The sequence below is a fragment of the Pseudopodoces humilis genome, chromosome 1, assembly GCF_049639895.1.
Source record: "Pseudopodoces humilis isolate 2021_Gansu_Grassland_sample_001 chromosome 1, ASM4963989v1, whole genome shotgun sequence".
NCBI lineage: Eukaryota > Metazoa > Chordata > Aves > Passeriformes > Paridae > Pseudopodoces > Pseudopodoces humilis.
The window spans coordinates 40,795,989-40,813,991 of NC_142200.1; the positions used below are offsets into that span (position 1 = coordinate 40,795,989).

The 18,003-nt window shown below is 40.5% G+C and overlaps 1 protein-coding gene and 1 long non-coding RNA gene across 2 annotated transcripts in view; one reads left to right on the forward strand and one right to left on the reverse strand.

Moving 5' to 3' along the window:
- The first annotated feature begins 5,803 nt into the window (after nucleotides 1-5,803).
- On the forward strand, nucleotides 5,804-9,536 carry SNAI2 (snail family transcriptional repressor 2). The gene is made up of 3 exons (XM_005517172.3): nucleotides 5,804-6,151; nucleotides 6,735-7,280; nucleotides 8,256-9,536. The coding sequence occupies exons 1-3, from the start codon at nucleotides 6,073-6,075 to the stop codon at nucleotides 8,435-8,437; spliced, it is 807 nt and encodes a 268-aa protein (XP_005517229.1). The 5' UTR covers nucleotides 5,804-6,072; the 3' UTR covers nucleotides 8,438-9,536.
- Nucleotides 9,537-12,279: 2,743 nt separating this feature from the next.
- Nucleotides 12,280-18,003, reverse strand: part of LOC148185066 (uncharacterized) — a 58,633-nt gene continuing 52,909 nt past the window's right edge. Inside the window, exon 3 of the long non-coding RNA XR_015773130.1 lies at nucleotides 12,280-13,515. This is a non-coding gene — a long non-coding RNA (uncharacterized LOC148185066). The remainder of the gene's footprint in view (nucleotides 13,516-18,003) is intronic.

Consider the following 18,003-nt stretch of genomic DNA (forward strand, 5'->3'; position numbering starts at 1 on the left):
TATAAGCAGTAGATGAACTTAGGGAATGAAGAGTAGGCAATACAGGTGGTGAACCAGCCTTGTGGCATTACTGTTATTTTTAAGCATTGCAGAAGGTCCTTAGGCCTCAAGATGAAGCAAAAGAATGACACTGCAGCAAATCTAGTAGCTCTCATCTTCTATTGACACTGCAAAATGATGACTTTATACTGTAACAGAAATACCAACTATGCTGCAGAGTACTGCCCCAAATAACACACCATGTGCCTGAGGGTATTGTCCAAACACTTATTGAATTCTGTCAGGCTTGGTGCTGTGAGAACTTCCCTGGGGAGCCTGTTCCAGTGCCCAACCACCCTCCAAGCGAAGAACATTTTAAAAATATCCAACCTAAACCTCCACTGACACCACTTCAGCCATTCCCTCAGGTCCTGTCACCAGTCAACAAAGAGAAGAAGAGATCAGTGCCTGCCCCTCTGCTTCCCCTTGTGAGGATGTTGTAGACTGTAATGTGTTATGTAAAATACATATAAATACATGACAGAGAGGGCCCTGTGCAGACTTTGGAGCAGCCTTCCAGTGCCTAAAGGAAGACTGCAAGAAAAGGAGGGATTCTTAGAGGGTTTTATAGGACAAGAGAGAAAATGGCCTCAAGCTAAAAGAGGGTAGGTTTAGATTAAGTATTAGGAAGAAATTTTTAATATAAGCTGGAAAAGATTGCCTAAAGGGGTTGTGGGTACCCTCTCCCTGGAAGTATTCAGGAGCAGGATGGATGGGGATCTGAGCAACCTGGTCTAGTGAAAGGTGTTCATGACAGGGGGTGTTGGAACTAGATGATTTTTAAGATCCCTTCCAACACAAACCATTCTATGACCTCTGTTGGGTGCTCACACACACACACAGACATGCATTTACCAGAGCATGAAATCTCATATGATGCCTTCAGTTTGCTGTAGACAGCGAACAATAACGAGGAAAAGGTTCACAAGTCATAGACGGCGGTAGGAAAAAACGGGGAAGCGATTCAGCCGCCTCCTTGCCGGTGCCCCCATCAGTGAGCAGGGCAGCGATGCCTGCCGGTGCCGCATCCCCATTTCCCGGGCTGGCCACACGGTGGGGCGGCCGGCCCGGCCATGGCTCCGCGGAGCATCCCTGTCCCGGCAGCGCCTGTGCCCAGCAGGTGGCTCTTTCCAACCACATAACATCCCCAGGACAGCGCTCAAATCTTTTGTTCCCCCTCGGAACAGCGCAGGAGGAATAACTGGAAGGTGGGCGCTGCTTTCCGGAGTGCGACGGCTTGGGCTGGGGTGTAACACGCTTTTGGGAATGAGCGCTTGGCACAGCACTACACACACAAACGGGGCTGTAGTCATTGGACCAGAATCGCATCGCAGTTCTGCTTGAGGAAACCTGAAATAGGTCAGCTGCAGCCAGTGGATATACTACAGATGGGAATGACAGGGGAATTTGGCCCATTGTTAAAATATCTTCATGTAGAAACAATGTAGGAAAATTGAACTATGACCAGGTTCCTTCATCGTGGGCTAATTGGACTCTAAAATGACCCCTCTTAAGTCGGTGAAGCTACACAGGTGTGAACACAGAAGCCGGGACTGTTTGAACTGGTTGATCCAAAAGGAACTATTTTGCATCTACTAATAAATGCAAGTTTAAATTTAAGGAAAATTATTTTCATACATATATATATATATATATATATAATACAGACAAGTTTAAATCTTTAAGAGACACACTTCAAAGGACCTTGAATTATTGGAAAGTTCAGACTGAATTAGACTTTTGCTGTTCAATCACCGTCTCTTAAATATGTCTAAACTCTGGCAAAGTTACTGATTTTAGAAAAAAATATGTATTTGTTGGTGAAAAAGATTCAAAATGTGGAGATTTTCTACTCGACTGGGGAAAATCTTCAAAAATACACGGATTTATCGTGACCTTATTGAACTTAGGGCCTAAAAGACTGGAGCTTGACTTCATAGCAGTCCTTCATTGAATTTGCTGCCATTTCTGCTGATAGTTCAGGTTAGTATTTGGAAAGAAGATCAAAATTCAAAAGAAAATATAATCTTAGAAATTGTTTCAAAATTTATTAAAGCGTATGTGTTGGGGTGATGGAAGAGAATACCCTTGCCTGTTTTCCCTCTACTCTCTTAATTTTGGGTTTATTTCCCTCTGACATCCAATCTAGTCACATTTGAAATACTCCTGTTTCTAGGGCTGCTAAAGTTTTCATGCTTCTGAAAGTCATACCATGTCTTTACTTTCCAGGATATATCAGCTAGCACTAAAGGGGAAATATGAAAGCATGAGCTGATATGTTCCACATTCAGCTGACTATTGAAAACCCACCTTTCTTTTCCCATATTAACCATTTCACACTTTCCTTTGAAATGTAGGAGGCTTATGAATTACAAGAGCTGTGCTGTAGGTGTGAGTTACTTGAGCTTCTACCTCTTCCAGGATGAAGTCGTCACCTGCATCAATAAACCTCCAGAGCTATTTTTGGTAAGCTCCTCTGGGCTCAGTGCCTCCTGGGGGTTCTTCCAAACCTTGCTGCACTGCCTTCCATGCACTCCATGGCAGTCAAAATTATTAAGACTACTGCCTGAGAAATATGAGAAAAGTAATCCAACATAACTCATTTAATATTCTGAAACTATTTTTCTTGATTCTGCTGTGGTTTACCCAGATATTTGGTGTTTTCTGATCCACACTCTTGCTACTATTGATGCTTGGTAAGGACACTAATGCTGTCCTAAGAAGAATTAAGCTATTGATGGCTCAGCTTGGGCTCATTTTCCCTCTGTGACAATAAACATAATTCTGACACCCTTCCATTTCCAGAAAATCAAGTAACAAAGTTACTGCCCTTCTCAGAAAGCCTGACGAGGAAAGGGATTTGATGGAGCTATCAGAAATGGGGAGACTAAAGTGAAGCTCACAGTTTGTGCACAGGAACAAGTGGCCTGATGTTAAAAAAAGAGAAAAAAAGCCATTTCTGCAGTAGGGTTGAAGCTCTGGTCCTAATAATTTAGTTGCTGCAAAGCACATGCCAAGGTTTCAGGCAGCAGAATTGCTTGGATCATTTCCTACGCACTTTGCAGAGTGGCAATTAGCAGCCCAGTGGCATTAACAAGACAGCTTTACGTGAGCTTTCAAAGTACAAACATAAAGAATCCCTAAAAGACCAAGTACTTGTAAAATGTGAGAGGGAAGCTGTAGGCCTGATTTTTCGGAGGTGGGTGCAAGGCTTTGCCTGCAGGCAGCGTGACCATCAATCAGAGCCACCCTCCACCCTCCACACCTCCCTGGCTCCTCCAAGGAGGGAAAACCTCCTGACTCCCCTACTCGACCTTTGTGTTGCCTTTCCTGCATGGGGATGGATGCCACACGTCTCCAAGTGCCCTCTCATCCACATTTGCCGTAAACACCCAGAACACCTGTTTGCTCTGACTCACCCACTCCTCATGCAGACTCTCCCTTTTTTTGACAGCAGACCTCACTCAGGTAGTATGTGCTGCTAATATCCTTTCAGGACCGTGTAATAACATGCCTTCTATCCAATTCCTAACATCCTTCAATCAGCTCAGCCAGTGGGCTAACTGCTTACACTCCTGTGATTTATATAAGTGCAATTAATTTAAACTGCATCACTCCGGTGCTATGCTGGTGAAAATGCCCCGAGAGGGAGAACCTCACTGGTGAATCAGACCCTTTACTTTTAACAAACACACAAAAGAACAGATCCTGAGCCAGTGAAAATCTGCATGGCTCCATTCATTTCAACACACAAACTTAAACCAGCTCAAGGTCTGAATCACAGCTCATGTAACAGACTATTTAGATACAGACTAATGCCTCACATCCTGAAATGCAATGCTTTCCCAGAGCTGGCAGGGGACAGGGACTTGTCAGATGGAACAGAGCTGAGGGAAGCAGGACCGCAAATGAAACCTTTTAAAAATGCTTTGTGGATTTGTTCATTTCTGTGGAGATGAGGAAAGTAACGGATTGTGTCTCTGCAAGCCCTGCTCTCTTTTCTGGAAAAACCACCTCTGTTCCTTTTTCCCCAGCTGCAAAGCAAGTACCTGCAAAGTCTCTTTCTTTGCCACTTTCCCTTTCCTCCCTAGCCTGGGTATGTTCCCCGCCTCTTGGAAATTCATATGGCACCTTTCACTAATAGACACCAGAGTTAGATGCTGAACAGATGCATCTTTTTAATCGGTTCTTGAAAATGGCTAACATTCCCTGCACTTGTTTTTGGTATTCCCCAAGATTAAGAAGTCATGCAGCTTGACAAAGCACTTTGCTCTTGCATGTCTTAACAGACCCATTGGGCTTTTTTTTTTTTTTTTTTTATTTTGCTTCACATCTATTCCAACACCTGCTGCAAAAACGGGCTGGGGTGGTCTCTGTAAAACACCTCTCCCAAGAGGAGAGAGAGCTCCAGCGTCACACCAGCACAGCATGCCGGTATGTGCCCAGGCAGGTGTAGCTAATACACAGCGAGGGGGGGAAGGGGTGGGGAGAGCAGACCAAGAGTCAATCAGAGTGTAATTTGTGTTAGAAATTTACCAGCGTTCAGCTGTCCATATTTCCAAAATGCAAATATTTTAAAATTAAAAAACCTATCTGTGACTAAATATCTCCTCTAAATCAATCTAGATAACCAGAACAGTCTGTGGCACATTTAAGAGACTTTCATCTTAAGTGAAATGCATAACATAGATTATACCTTCATAAGAAATCAAGAGGTCCTGAAATATACTAATGGAGAAGGACATTTAAGAAACATTTAAATTAGCCAGTCTATAATTTTGGGAGGGGGTTGCTTATCTATGCATCTCTTAGCTGCTTTGGATAATTAGGAAAATTTCCTTGGCAGTGTCCTAAGAGGATAGGCAAAAGAGTGACAGAACTACTCCCAAGGAAGGTAAGGTCGAGGTTTTGCATTCTGCAGATTTTTAAAGTAAAAGAGAAAGTATCCTTCATATGAGCAGTCTGAAGCAATATGCATATTATATAAAGACTATCGCCCTGCTGTGAAATATAATCCTCCCAAGGCTTCTTCCTTTCCTTGAACTCACTTGCAGTATCTGTCTGGTCCTTCTGCCTGAAAGGGTGCAGGTTAGGGAGGCAGGCTGCTTGTCTCCAGCCTTTCCTAAGCACAACTATTCAAAGGCAGCTCCCAAATAGAGCAGGCACACATTCAGTTCAAAGCTTTCCATTAGTTCTGCCGTCCAGCTTGCTATCTTGTAGTGTCGCGTGTGTCTGTGTCTGTGTGTTTCTTTGTGTGTTTACCCCTCCTGCTCTCAGTGAACAGTTTGTCCCATTGTAATTCTCATATCAAACATCTGGAAACCAGAGTCGTTTAAAAGAAAAACAAAAAGAGAGAGAAGAATAAAAAATAAGAAAAGGGGGAGGGGGGGAAAGGAGGAAAAGGGTGTGGGGGGAAAGGGGTAAAAAAAAATGGGAAGAAGAAAGAAAGAAGATTCAGTGCCCATGATTTATCCGGGGCTCTGTCAGAAAGAAACATATATATAGATAGATAGTTCGTTTGAATCATTAAACTGACCTTTATTTTCAAGAATTTTGAGCAATACATTTTTGTAGACTGCAGTTTTGCAGAGCCACATCCCCCCACTTCGGAGCAGGGCAGCGCGCTCTGCTAGAGCTCTCTCTCTCCCCCGTTCACAGCTGTCTCCAGCGGGAGGAGCTGAAACCTGAACCAAACCCTCCGACCGGGATTGGATCCCTCAGCCAGCAGCCCCAGAGCCCTCCCAGAAAAACAGCCTCTTTGGAAAAGTGCTTGAGAACATCCCGAAGCGATTGGAGGAGCGGAAAACCCTTCCCCCCTGCACCTGACTCGTGGGTATTTACAGCACTTTTGAAGGCGCCTCGGCACTGCCAGTGCACAGGCGGGAGTGGATGGGCTGCGCGGGGCCGTAGGGACAGGAGCGGCTCCGATGCGCCCGCAGTGACACCGCGTGTGCTGTGCCGCGCCACCCGGGACCGCCGCTCCCGCCCGCCACCGCACACAGTCTGCCCCAACACACAGACCCTGCCTCCAAAATGCCACGCTCCTTCCTGGTCAAGAAGCATTTCAATTCATCCAAGAAGCCGAATTACAGCGAGCTGGACACTCATACAGGTAACGGAACGAAATCTGGTGCCGCCGAGTCGCTTCTGGGGCTGCGCTCTTTGCAGTGGTGGGGAGGGGTGGGATTGCTCTGCAGGCTGCAGGGGATGGGTTAGTTCGTCCCTTGCTCTGTTTTCTCCTGCTTGCAAGGAGGGAGTTTTGAGAAATATGTCAGTGCTGACCAGAATGAATCATGAGAGTTTGCTCATCCACTTGAACTCAAGTTACTCAGAAGGGATTCGGAGTTTTCCTGTTCTGTATCTGTTGGTGGTGGAATTGAAACTTTAATTCAAATCCTTCCGTTTCACTGAAGTTTCACTGCTTCATTGTGTCAGGCTGCGCAGATTTAGAAGCAGCATGACGCCTTGAAGGGACTCTCCAGCTGCAATTTGCCTGGGCACTGTCTCTACCCCTCAGAATATATGTATGAAACATATATTTCCTGAATTCATATTTCCTGAATCCCCCTTATATTCAGATTATTGAGTGTTTCATTTCTGCAGCTTTTAAACCTCAAAGTGTTAATTGTGCTGCTTTTCTTTTTAAAAAAAAAACTTTTTGGTTCTCTTACCTTAAAATATTCTTCTTTCTCCAGTGATTATATCCCCATACCTGTACGAAAGCTATCCAGTCCCTATCATACCACAGCCAGAGATCCTGAGCTCAGTAGCTTACAATCCCATTACTGTGTGGACTACAACTGGGCTGCTACCGTCTCCATTACCCAATGACCTCTCTCCGCTTTCTGGATACCCCTCGTCTTTGGGAAGAGTCAGCCCACCCCCACCTTCTGACACCTCCTCCAAAGATCACAGCGGTTCAGAAAGCCCCATTAGCGATGAAGAAGAGAGAATCCAGTCAAAGCTTTCAGACCCTCACGCAATCGAAGCTGAAAAGTTCCAGTGCAGTTTGTGCAGCAAGACCTATTCGACTTTCTCTGGGTTGGCCAAACACAAGCAGCTGCACTGTGATGCCCAGTCTAGGAAATCGTTCAGCTGCAAGTACTGTGACAAGGAGTACGTCAGCCTGGGAGCGCTTAAGATGCACATCAGGACCCACACGCTACCTTGTGTCTGCAAGATCTGTGGCAAGGCTTTCTCTAGACCCTGGCTACTTCAAGGACACATTAGAACTCACACTGGTAAGAGCAGGAGTTACATTTGCAGTTTCTTGTTGCTATAACATCGGGATGCCTTTTTGCTGCTTTTCTCCACAGGTGGAAAAACCGGCAGCGTTTCTTAGCTAACCTTGAAATGCTTTCACAGAATTTCAAATGAATCATTGAAAGGCTAAATCCTCCCTCTTGCAGGGAGAGGGGGAAGGTGGTGGGGGGGTGGTGTTTAGCATGGTCTCAAAACTGCAGGCCAGATACTAGCATAAATCAGCATTGTTTCCTCCATAGTTTTAGGATGGTTTAGCCCATTTCCACTAGCTGAAGCTTTTGCTTTGAGGATTTTATGTTAACTTTCAGGCTTTGGAAATTGCTAACTTTGGGAAGGCTCCAGCTGACTCTGAAATCAGGAAGCAAAAAACAGGGAATGCATGAGGGGCTGTTTTCTGACTCCTTAAGCAGCTGGCAAGTTTTGCATGTGCTACCTCAAGTCCTTAAGAATTAGCTACCCATCATCAGCAAAGTGGCTTGTTTTTTTCTATTGAAGCAGAAATGAGCTTTGAGTATAACACTGGGTACAATGTAATGTCTGTACAGCTGTTTGCTGCTTTTCAGTGAAAACCCTTGTTCCCCAGTAATTCACACAGCACTAAGCAGAAAATGTTCTATGAAAATATTTGAAAATGTTGGAAGGAGCCCAGTCTAAAAGTACTGCATGCACCTGTAGATGCAGAAGGTGTCAGCAGCTTGTTTTCAGAGACTGCATTTTACAACATGTTCTCAATAGTCTGGGGTTCTGCAAAAGAGCCAGCAGTGCTGAAAGCTGCTGTATCTGTGGCCTGATTAAGTTTTTATTAGACATTTTCTTCTTATAACAAGTTGTTTCTGTTTGTTCTTTTTTTTTCTTAGGATAAAAGTAGGTTTTACCTGTGCTAAATATGTACCTGTTTTGGGGGTTTTTTTTCTTAAGACTTATCCTATTTTCTCTTGATGTTTCTTTTGTAGGAGAGAAGCCATTTTCCTGTCCTCACTGCAACAGGGCTTTTGCAGACAGATCCAATCTGAGGGCTCATCTGCAGACCCACTCAGATGTGAAGAAATACCAGTGCAAAAATTGCTCCAAAACTTTCTCCAGAATGTCTCTTCTGCACAAACATGAGGAATCTGGCTGCTGTGTAGCACACTGAGTCATGCAGTCAATGTTTACCTGGACTCAATGCATTTCTCCACTTCTGTTCCAAATGATAAGTGGAAATCCAAAGGCGTTTTCTCGTCTACTTTTCAGCCAAAAAAAAAAACCAAAAACCCAAACCAAAAAACAAAGAAACCCAAACACCACCAAACAAGAAAATAAACTAGTGGAAGAACTTAAAATGTCAGTAGAAATGAGCTTTAAGTAGTTTCTGTTCTGCCATACATTTGCATTCTTAAGTGTGAATTCTGAAATAGGGGGAAAGACGCCATGCATGACATTTCAAGTAGATCTAAAGGAAGAAGCATTATCAGCTTTCTTTATAGATGAAGCCAAATGTAGGTCATCTTTTCTTGCTTAGAAAAGGCTTCAAAGTTAACAATACATTCCTGCCAAGCCATTTCAACCAAAGAAACAGTATTTTAAGTGGAAATTTTAATGAAAATACTACCCAAATCAATTTTGCTAGACACCATTTATCTCAGGTGCCTTAAAAAGTATTCCAAGTTTACCTTAGTAAATGTTTAATATTATTCATTGCTGTGTTTTTTTATTTTATTTTATTAGAAGCCAAGGCCTTCATTAATGACCTGAAATGCTTTAAAACCGCATAACTAAAAGAGGGAAAAAAGTATAAGAGAATGTACGAAAAAATTAAAAGCCACAAATTAACTGCATGTGCCTTAAAAAATAAATAAATAAAAAAAAGATAATACTGTAGCTTCAAACATTCCTGGTGCATGCTTGACCATTCTTTAATATGGAATAGTTCCTCTAAACTTCATTTTTGTTTTAAAAAACGGGAATAAGTGCAAGAGAGGGGATCCACGGGAGTTTTACAATTATTTTTTTTTTAAATGCACAAAGGAAATGCAATATTTTCAGCATTACCCCTCCAAGTGCCTTTTTTATTGATGATTTTGTAAAGTATGTGGACATAATGTAAATATTTTTATTTTTATATGATTGAATGTGTTATGAATGAAAGCAAATTGTTGCCCATAGCAGCATCTATAGATAACTTGAAGAAAGTGTGAAGTGAAATTGATCTTGTTTTCTAGCCACTTTTTTACAATAAACATTTTTAAATAAGATTTCTCTTGTTTTGTCTAATTAAACAACTGTGTGCGTGCTTTGGAACATAGAAAAATGTGAATGTCTCCACATGACCAAACGAAGACAAAGGTGAATTTCAGATGTGAATATTTACTCCACAAGTTCTAAACATTAGAAAATAATATATATGTTGCATTTTAAAAGATTTTAAATCTTACAGCACATTTTCCTAATTTATGCTTTAAAGCACTTGCTTTTCCCTTGCAACAGTCTGACAACATTGTGAGATATATTTTATCAAAAACATTTAAGAGCAATGCATTTTTCTTGCATTTTAACAGATGAAAGGATGCTATTAGAGAGGCCTTATAATACTTCCCCTGAGACTTTCACATCAGGGAATATGGGCCTGATCCAAAATTCATTAAAGTCAGTGGAGCCTTACAGGAGTTCAGCAATGTTTGCATGATGCTCTTTTAAAGTAGTAGTCAAGTCACTGTACAATATACTTTATATAGCAATTTAAAGATGATTAAAGATATTTTATTAAAATGTCATACATATCAGAACTATCAAGTGAATGCATTACAACTGTGTATCAGCTAATATATCACAGGAAAGAAATTATTCCATAATAAAAAGTAGAAATCTTTTTTCTTCCAGTGATTTGACTAAGTACTCCAAGACCTGAACTACATGAAAGTATTACAACTTCAACAAGTCATGTCTCATCATTACTGACTGGTGTGAAACAACACCATTTTCAACTTTTAGCAAAGTACAAAGCTAGAGAACAGACGAGCATCAGCTGGCATCCAGTCTGAAGACCCTTACAGCTGCACTAAGGTACCAACCGGAACAAATAATAGCAAAAATAAAATTACAACAATTTACCAAGAATGTTACTGATGTGTAAACACAAGATGAACATTTCTTGAAAAAAAATATGTTTCAGCAAAATAATGCGTTAGATCATACATGTCTTCTGACTCCTCCAGCCCAGTTCTGGAGGAGGGCTTTCAGTAGGACTGCACTGGAATAATGCAGGCAATAGGCAGAAGTTTTGAACCTTTTCTCCACAGAAAGCATGATATTGAAAAATGAAGCTCAAATTAAGCTTTTGTATTCTCCAAGCATATAACAATTATTCCCTAGGAGCTGATTTTTTTTTTTTTCAGGAAATAGCTGGAGAGTTCAAGAAAGATAGGGTTAGTGGGAATTTGTGAGGTAACATTTCAAAATGAACACATGAAGGCATCAAATACCCTTGAAAAGTTTCATGTGGTTTCTCTATTGATTTGCACTTCCATGTCATTCACTTTGAAGTTTGTAGGCTCCAGCAGCTCTTTGTGCAGCTCCTTCTTCCCAGAGTAAAGTTTACTGGAGTATGAGTAAAGCTCTGACAGTCAACAGCTATTTGTACTGTTCTAGGTTTGCTCTCCTGTGCTGTGCCACAAAGATGTTTCCATTGTTTTAATTCACACTTCAAATTCTCTACACCCATAGTAAATTAAACAGTGTAAGAGCTTGACTTGAGTGAGTGGAAATGCTACTGCTGTCCTCAAGGGAAATCTGATGAAAACTTCATCAAAATACAGTATGCTAAACCAAACACAAGTGGAACTGGTCTGATTTGGAGATGACAATTAAGATATGCTACTTTGCATGCCTGTAACACCTGTACTCATAAAACACAAAGATGGGAAAGGCTTGAAGCTCTTTTGGCTCATCTTTGTAATTGAAACAGAGCACTCTATCACAGAACCCAGCTCTCTGTCCAGTTGCAGCATAAACTTCCCAAGCAGCTAAATTTCTCTGCTTTTCCTGTGTGACTGCTTTCTACTCCCTGTCAAGACTTTCTCCAAAACATATTCATTAATAGTTTTACCTCATTACCTTAGAAATGCCCTTCTGCACCTGCACAAGCTATTTATCAATGTAAATTGAATTCTGTTCTGAGCTGCTGGTTGATGAGTCCTATGACTTTCTCAACACACGATGGAGAAGCTCCCTCCAAGGTCAAACATTTTTCACAACATATCTCTTATTCTATATAAGATTATAAAAGTAATCTTTTAAACTTTTAAAATCTTTCTTAGGGAAACATGGTCCCTGCACTCTGAATATCCTCACTGCTTCTTTTCTGAAATCTGTCACTTTTTTTTTACTTTTTTTTTTTTTTTACAGAGTGTGGTCCAGGTCCTTCCTTTAAGATGTTCTGTCAACCTACTTTCAATGTTCTTTCAGTGTTCAGAGAAGAGTAGAAGCACCTCAGCGCTTGTGAAGCTACAAGTTAAATATATTAATTTCTCAAGGCTGAAGGCAATAATTGATTCACTTTGGTTTTCATGTCTTTCTTCCCTTGCTTCTGTTTGGGCACGCTTTTCACTTCAGAGGCTGCAGAACAAAGGGAGATGTGCATGCAGCGAAGACAAAACAAAGTACACTTAGGCTCTAAGCACTGCAATTATCCTACCATGTAATGCAGAGTTAGGAAAAGCATGTTATACACTCACCAAAGGGTTAAAAGAAGGGCCTTTCAGATTAAGGCACCATTAAATCTTTCTTCTGTATTTTGCTCTATTATTTGGATTATTATAGTTCCTATTGTCATTAAGTAAACTCAGGGCCTATTACTCTAAGCCCCATAAAATCATATAAAAATGAAACACTGGAAAGATCCAATAATTCAAATTAAAAGAAAACAATGGGAAACCTGGTAATTTAATTCTGATGTCTTGTGCTACAGCTGATTTCCTCTGCCACAAAATTAATCAATGCTTAATTTGAAAACATTTTATTATTTTTGAATAAGACATTTTCAGTTACAAGTATTATTGCTTTGGAAATAATGGGTTTTACTAGCTGTCCCAAGTGCTTGGTTTTGTCTCTTTGAAGTAGGTGTTCTAAAAGTAAAATTATATGAATTATAACTCTGATTCACAGAAATACGAGGAGTGGAAGGTGAGAAGTGCACTCCAACCTGCACATATTGTAGTATCAAATGATAGCTGCAAGGAATAAGAACAGATTGTTTGAGTGAATCATGGATCATGGAATGATTGAGGTGGGAAATCGCCTCTGCATTATTGACTGGTTCAACCACCCTGCTCAAAACAGGGTGGGGAAAGCAGTTTTCCTGATGGGTTTTCCTGAGATGGGGTTTTGATATCTCAAAAAATGGAGACCCCATGACCATTCCAGACAATCTGTGCCAGTGTTGATTCACATTTATGGTGCCAAAATGCATTTAAATGGAATTTTCTGTACTTCAGATGGTGTGCACTGCCTCTTTTCCTGTCACTGGGCAGCACTAAGAGTCTGACTGTATTCTTCACTCGCTCACATCAGGAATTTATACACATTAATAAGATCTTCCTTGAGCTTTTTCTTTTCAAGAAATCTCAGTGACTCCAACATGAGAGATGCTCCAGTCTCTTAATTACCTCTGTGGTCCTTCACTGGACTCTGGTATTCTTATGTCAGCCTGGAACTGGTTGTCCTAGAACTGGACCTAGTGCTGCAGATGGGCTGCACCAGTGCTGAGCAGAGGTGGAAATACCATTCAGTTTCTCATGGGAAGCTGACAGGATGCATAAAATTTGTGGGAACAGCCAAAGCAGTAGAAAAGAATCAAAAATTGCATTCTCTGTTGCTTCTTCCCAAAAATTTTCATTCATTCTAAATACATACAAAGTCCTCAGGACCCTTGAAGGTGTGGAGTGTGGGGCTGTTTTCCAGGGGCAGTAAGAATTGCCCTGTCCAGTTGCAGATTACAGCATAAGGGTGCCTCAGCCAAACCAGACTAGAGACTAAAAAAGAGAATTAACAAGTGCATAATGATGCTGGTTTTACATGTTTGGCAGTTTGGTCATCTGATTCCTCTTCACTTATCTTTTCAATTCTTCAAGAATGTCATCCAAACCAATGTTTTCTTCTTCTGACGCACTCATCATTTTGGGTACAAAAACATAAGTGCTTATTCATGGCCCTCCTTCTTTTGTTCTCCCCACATCTCTGCAAGACAAAAGTTATGCAACAGTTGATTTCTGTTACATCTGTCATGTCTATCCCTTTTACCTGGGTATTGAATATTCCCGTCTCTTGTTTGTGTACCTCTTTGTTCTACTGTCCAGTACATACACTAAGTAGCTGCAAGGATGAAGGTCACAGGCAGCCCTTACTAAGAAGGAATAAAAGACCTTTTATATCTTTCAGTTATACAAACGTATTTTTAATTTTTTTTTTTTTATTGTCAAAAGAAGACATGGAAAACAGGAATCACATGAAATACCAGCTCAAATTCACATGTTTCCAGTATTTTTAGTAGCCTTCACTCTGTAAAATCTGTAAAGGAAGAGCAACTGAGGTACAGGCAGATATTCACACTTTTTTGTCACACAAATAGACATAGAGCTGCACATTCAAACACACCAATTCTTTCACTTCAGCCCTGGCTTGGGGGATCTACTTCAGAAGGTCCCTCAGAGAGGTCCCTCATTTTGTTGCTAGAGCATCCCTCAATTGAAAAGTGGATTTAAATGCAAACACAAGGATGCTGTCTAGAAGGGCAAAGTCAAAGGAAGGTTTTATTCAAGCTGTTTGTTCATCCACTCTGCATAGGAATGATTGAGAATGTCACACATTCTGGATCAGAATAGTTTTCTAGAAATTCATCTTTATTTTATTTATCCTATAGAACAGAACCTTTTGCCTAACCAAAGGAGACTACGGAAAGCCATTCTTCTCTTTGCAAAGCCTCTTCTTTCTCCTTGCCTCTCATGTTTTAGCCTGTTCTGTTACTGCTTTCTCTGCCTTCCATAGGAATCATCTCCTTCCCAGATGTGTCTAACAGGGAGTAAGAGCCAGGGGATCATGGATCTTTTAATGCTAGAGAGATGTGGGCACTGCTGTGGCTGCTACACAGCCCTAGACATGGGGATAAACAACAAATGTTCCCTGCTGGGCCATCAAATGGCAGCAGCCCCTGACCATCACCTCTCCACACCTTTTCAAAGCCATGACCTGGGAATGCAGGAGCTTGGTCTCACAGATTCCTCTCAGAGCAGTGCCTACATCTTGCTGAGTCCAGTGGGCTCCCAGTACAAGCTCTGAACATCTGAGTACCATCAGACATCTGCTAAGTCGCTAATAAGAAGCAGTTAAAGTATAAAGTTGCACTGCAATTAGCTCAGATTTTGCACATGTCCCTAAACCAAAGAAAATTCCTTTGAATGTAACCTGCCCTCTCATGTGGGCTGGCAGATCATCCACAGCTGACAATGAGTAAAGAGTTAGAAGAATGAAAAGTGACAGTTATTAAGTAACTTCAGTGAAAATTGAATGAAAAAAAATCAGCAACTCAAAGTAATAATATTATGCATAAAAGACTAATAAAAATCCTCCCATCTCAGTTAAAGCTTCATTGTATTTGGCATTAAGTCATTAATTTTTTACATTTTTAAGCATTATAAGAAGATATTTTGCAAGACAGTTCACCAAGATTTATAGCAAAGTATTCACTATTCATCTGTAATACATGAAACCAGGCCAGGTTGCTATGTCCTAAGGAAATTGAAAAAAGAACCTTGTGACTAGTGATGGACATTTTGTGGTGTTTTTGAACCAGCTTGGCATCTCAGCCCAGATCCTAACTAGTTCTGACTGGACAAGGCCAACATTCAAAAACAGTCAGGAGTTTTTGACAGCTCTCACTTAATGACAGAAAAATCGGTTTTTATTTGGAAAATGGCTTTCTGCTCCTAGGTAGTTTCTAGAAATTGCTCTAGCCCTCTTCTTTGTACCCACTTTACTAAGTGTTGGCAGAAAAAAAGACATAGTTGAAATTGCAGATAATTTAATTTCCCAGGGACCTTTTCTTAGAGGTTTGAAAGTCATGGCTGCAGTTTGGTGGTCACAGCAGATGACTGAGAGCTGCTCCCAAACATTTGAACTCAAATGCTTTGTTAGTCCACAGACAAATACACCAGCTTGTCATACAGGGATTCTGGGAAAAGGATAAGACCAAAACAGTCTCGGAGTGTTGAAATGTCAGCCTTCAATTAACAGGAGGACATGGTAGTTAGAAGATATTTACAAGCAGTATATTTGTAACTGATAAATTACAAATAATCTTTCAGGTCTTCTGTACCAGGAAAAACTCAAAAAATCAGCACTGCTTAGCTCTGAGAAGAAATTTTTCCTCCAGTTAAGACTGATCTGATAAATTAGGTATGTCTCATCATTGCTTTTATTGCCACAAAATATAATCAGAAGGCTTTAGTAGATTTTTTTAATTACACATGTAGAAACTACTAGTAACAAGAACATCCAAAATCATGATAAACTATATACATTTTTGTATCTATATAAAAACAAGTAAAATCAAATATGCAGAATTAAAGTTGGGGAAATACTTTAATAAACAGCCCTGCCACAATGCTGGTAAGTTTTTATGCTAGCCTAAAACTTATAACTAAAATAAAATAAAATAAAATAAAATAAAATAAAATAAAATAAAATAAAATAAAATAAAATAAAATCCACTGTTTTTCAGCATTTAAGAGGAGGTATCCCAGATATAGGATTCTTTTCCAGTTTAAAAAAAATCAGACAAGGAGTATGCTTCCTTTTGGCCAAAATGGCATAGGTACCTGAAGGACACTGCATTATTTTGACACTCATGATAGAAAGCTCCTACAGTTTTTTGTCTAGGTGTGCCATTCTGGTGGAAGCAATACTATGCACAGGGCATCCTGGGATTGTCCCATACAGTGGTTTTCTCACCTTGAACTTTGCATTTACCCCTGCCAAAAGGCTTTGAATCTACATGGACACTTGCTGACATAAATGGAATAATTCTTTTCTGCAGTGTAGTCCCATTTACTGCATCACATATATTTGTTTTGATATATAGTGCTAAGAAGGGAGCATAGCCAGAAGCCTGCAAGCCTAACTATCTTGTTCTTCCTAAAACACTAACCTAGTTAGAGCTCTATGGATCCTTTCTTCTAGTAAACCCCTTTTTCCTGCCTCTATAATTGCCCAGGCTAGAGATGGAGCAGAATTATCTATGATGAGTTCTTGCCTTTTCCTGCACTGCTACAGTTTCTATGTTAGGCTAACAATGATGATGTTGCAATTCTGAGCTTCTGTGGTAAGTTTATAGCCTTTTTAACATCTTTCTCCTTGGTCTTTGTTACATACTAATGGAAAGAATGCACAATATGGACTAATTATTTAGGCCAAGTACAAGTGATTTTTGAAAGTATAATTCTTCACCATTTTTCAAATAACTTCAGATTAATTAGATCTGACTCCTGTGTGTTTGAGAAATGTTTTCTGTTCATCTTTGTGTTCTGGTTTCAGCTGGGAGATAATTAATTTCATTCTTAGTACTTGTTAAAGTACTCTGTTTTGGATCTATTATGAGAGTAATGTTGATAACACACTGTTGTTGTTGCTAAGTAAATCAAGGACTTTTCAGCCTCCTGTGCTCTTCCAGCAAGCAGCTGCACAAAAAGACAGGCGGGAACACAGCCAGGACAACTTACCTGAACTGGCCAAATGGATATTCCTTACCACAGAACAGCATGCCCAGTATATAAACGGGGGCATTGGCTGGGAAGTGCCAACCATAACTCAGGAATTGGCAGGACATCGGTCAGCAGGTGGTGAGCAATTTTATTGTGCGTCACTTATTTCTCCTGGGATTTATTCCTCTCTCTTTTTCTCTTTACTTTTCATCATGTTTTTAACTCTGTATGAATTATCAAACTGTTCTTAACCTACCAAGAGTACTGCCTTTTTTCTGATTCTCTTCCCCACCCCACCAGGCATGCAGAAAAACGAGAAAGTGACTGGTGTGGTACTTAGCTGCTGACTGGGGTTAGATCACGACACTTTGGTAAATTCCTTTTCCACCATGCTTATATCTCCCTGTTTAAAATAAAAAGTAAAAATTTCACAAGAGATGTCTGGAAGACAACCTGAAATAATGGCTATTCTCTTTGCACTTTAAGCTGATATGTTTGAGAAGGGAGCTGCTGCATGTACAATGCTTGCTGCTTTGACCCTGTGAGAAGAAGTGTCATAGTTCTTAAAATAAATGGCTGCTTGCTTCTTAGGTCACTAATGGAGAGGAAGGATCTGTTCTGTGGCATTTGTAAAAACACAAATATGTTGCCATCACATGAGTGGTTTTTGTTCCCACCTTTAAACAGGAAACAGTTTTTAGGACTTCCAGTCCAGATAATCTCTTACTCACATTGCTTTGCTCCTAAACATAAGAGATTTTTTGTCTGAGAAAGATCTTAGAATCTGGCATTGTACTTTTTTTAGGAGCCCATAACTAGAATTGCAGCGTATATTACCTACACAGATGAGCACTCTAGTACAGTATCCATGCAGTCCCGCATTTTGAAAGAAGCAAGATGTATTTTGAAGGGGTACCATGTGATGTCAAACCATGCATTTACATTGCTCCTTCACTGACAGGTTATGACC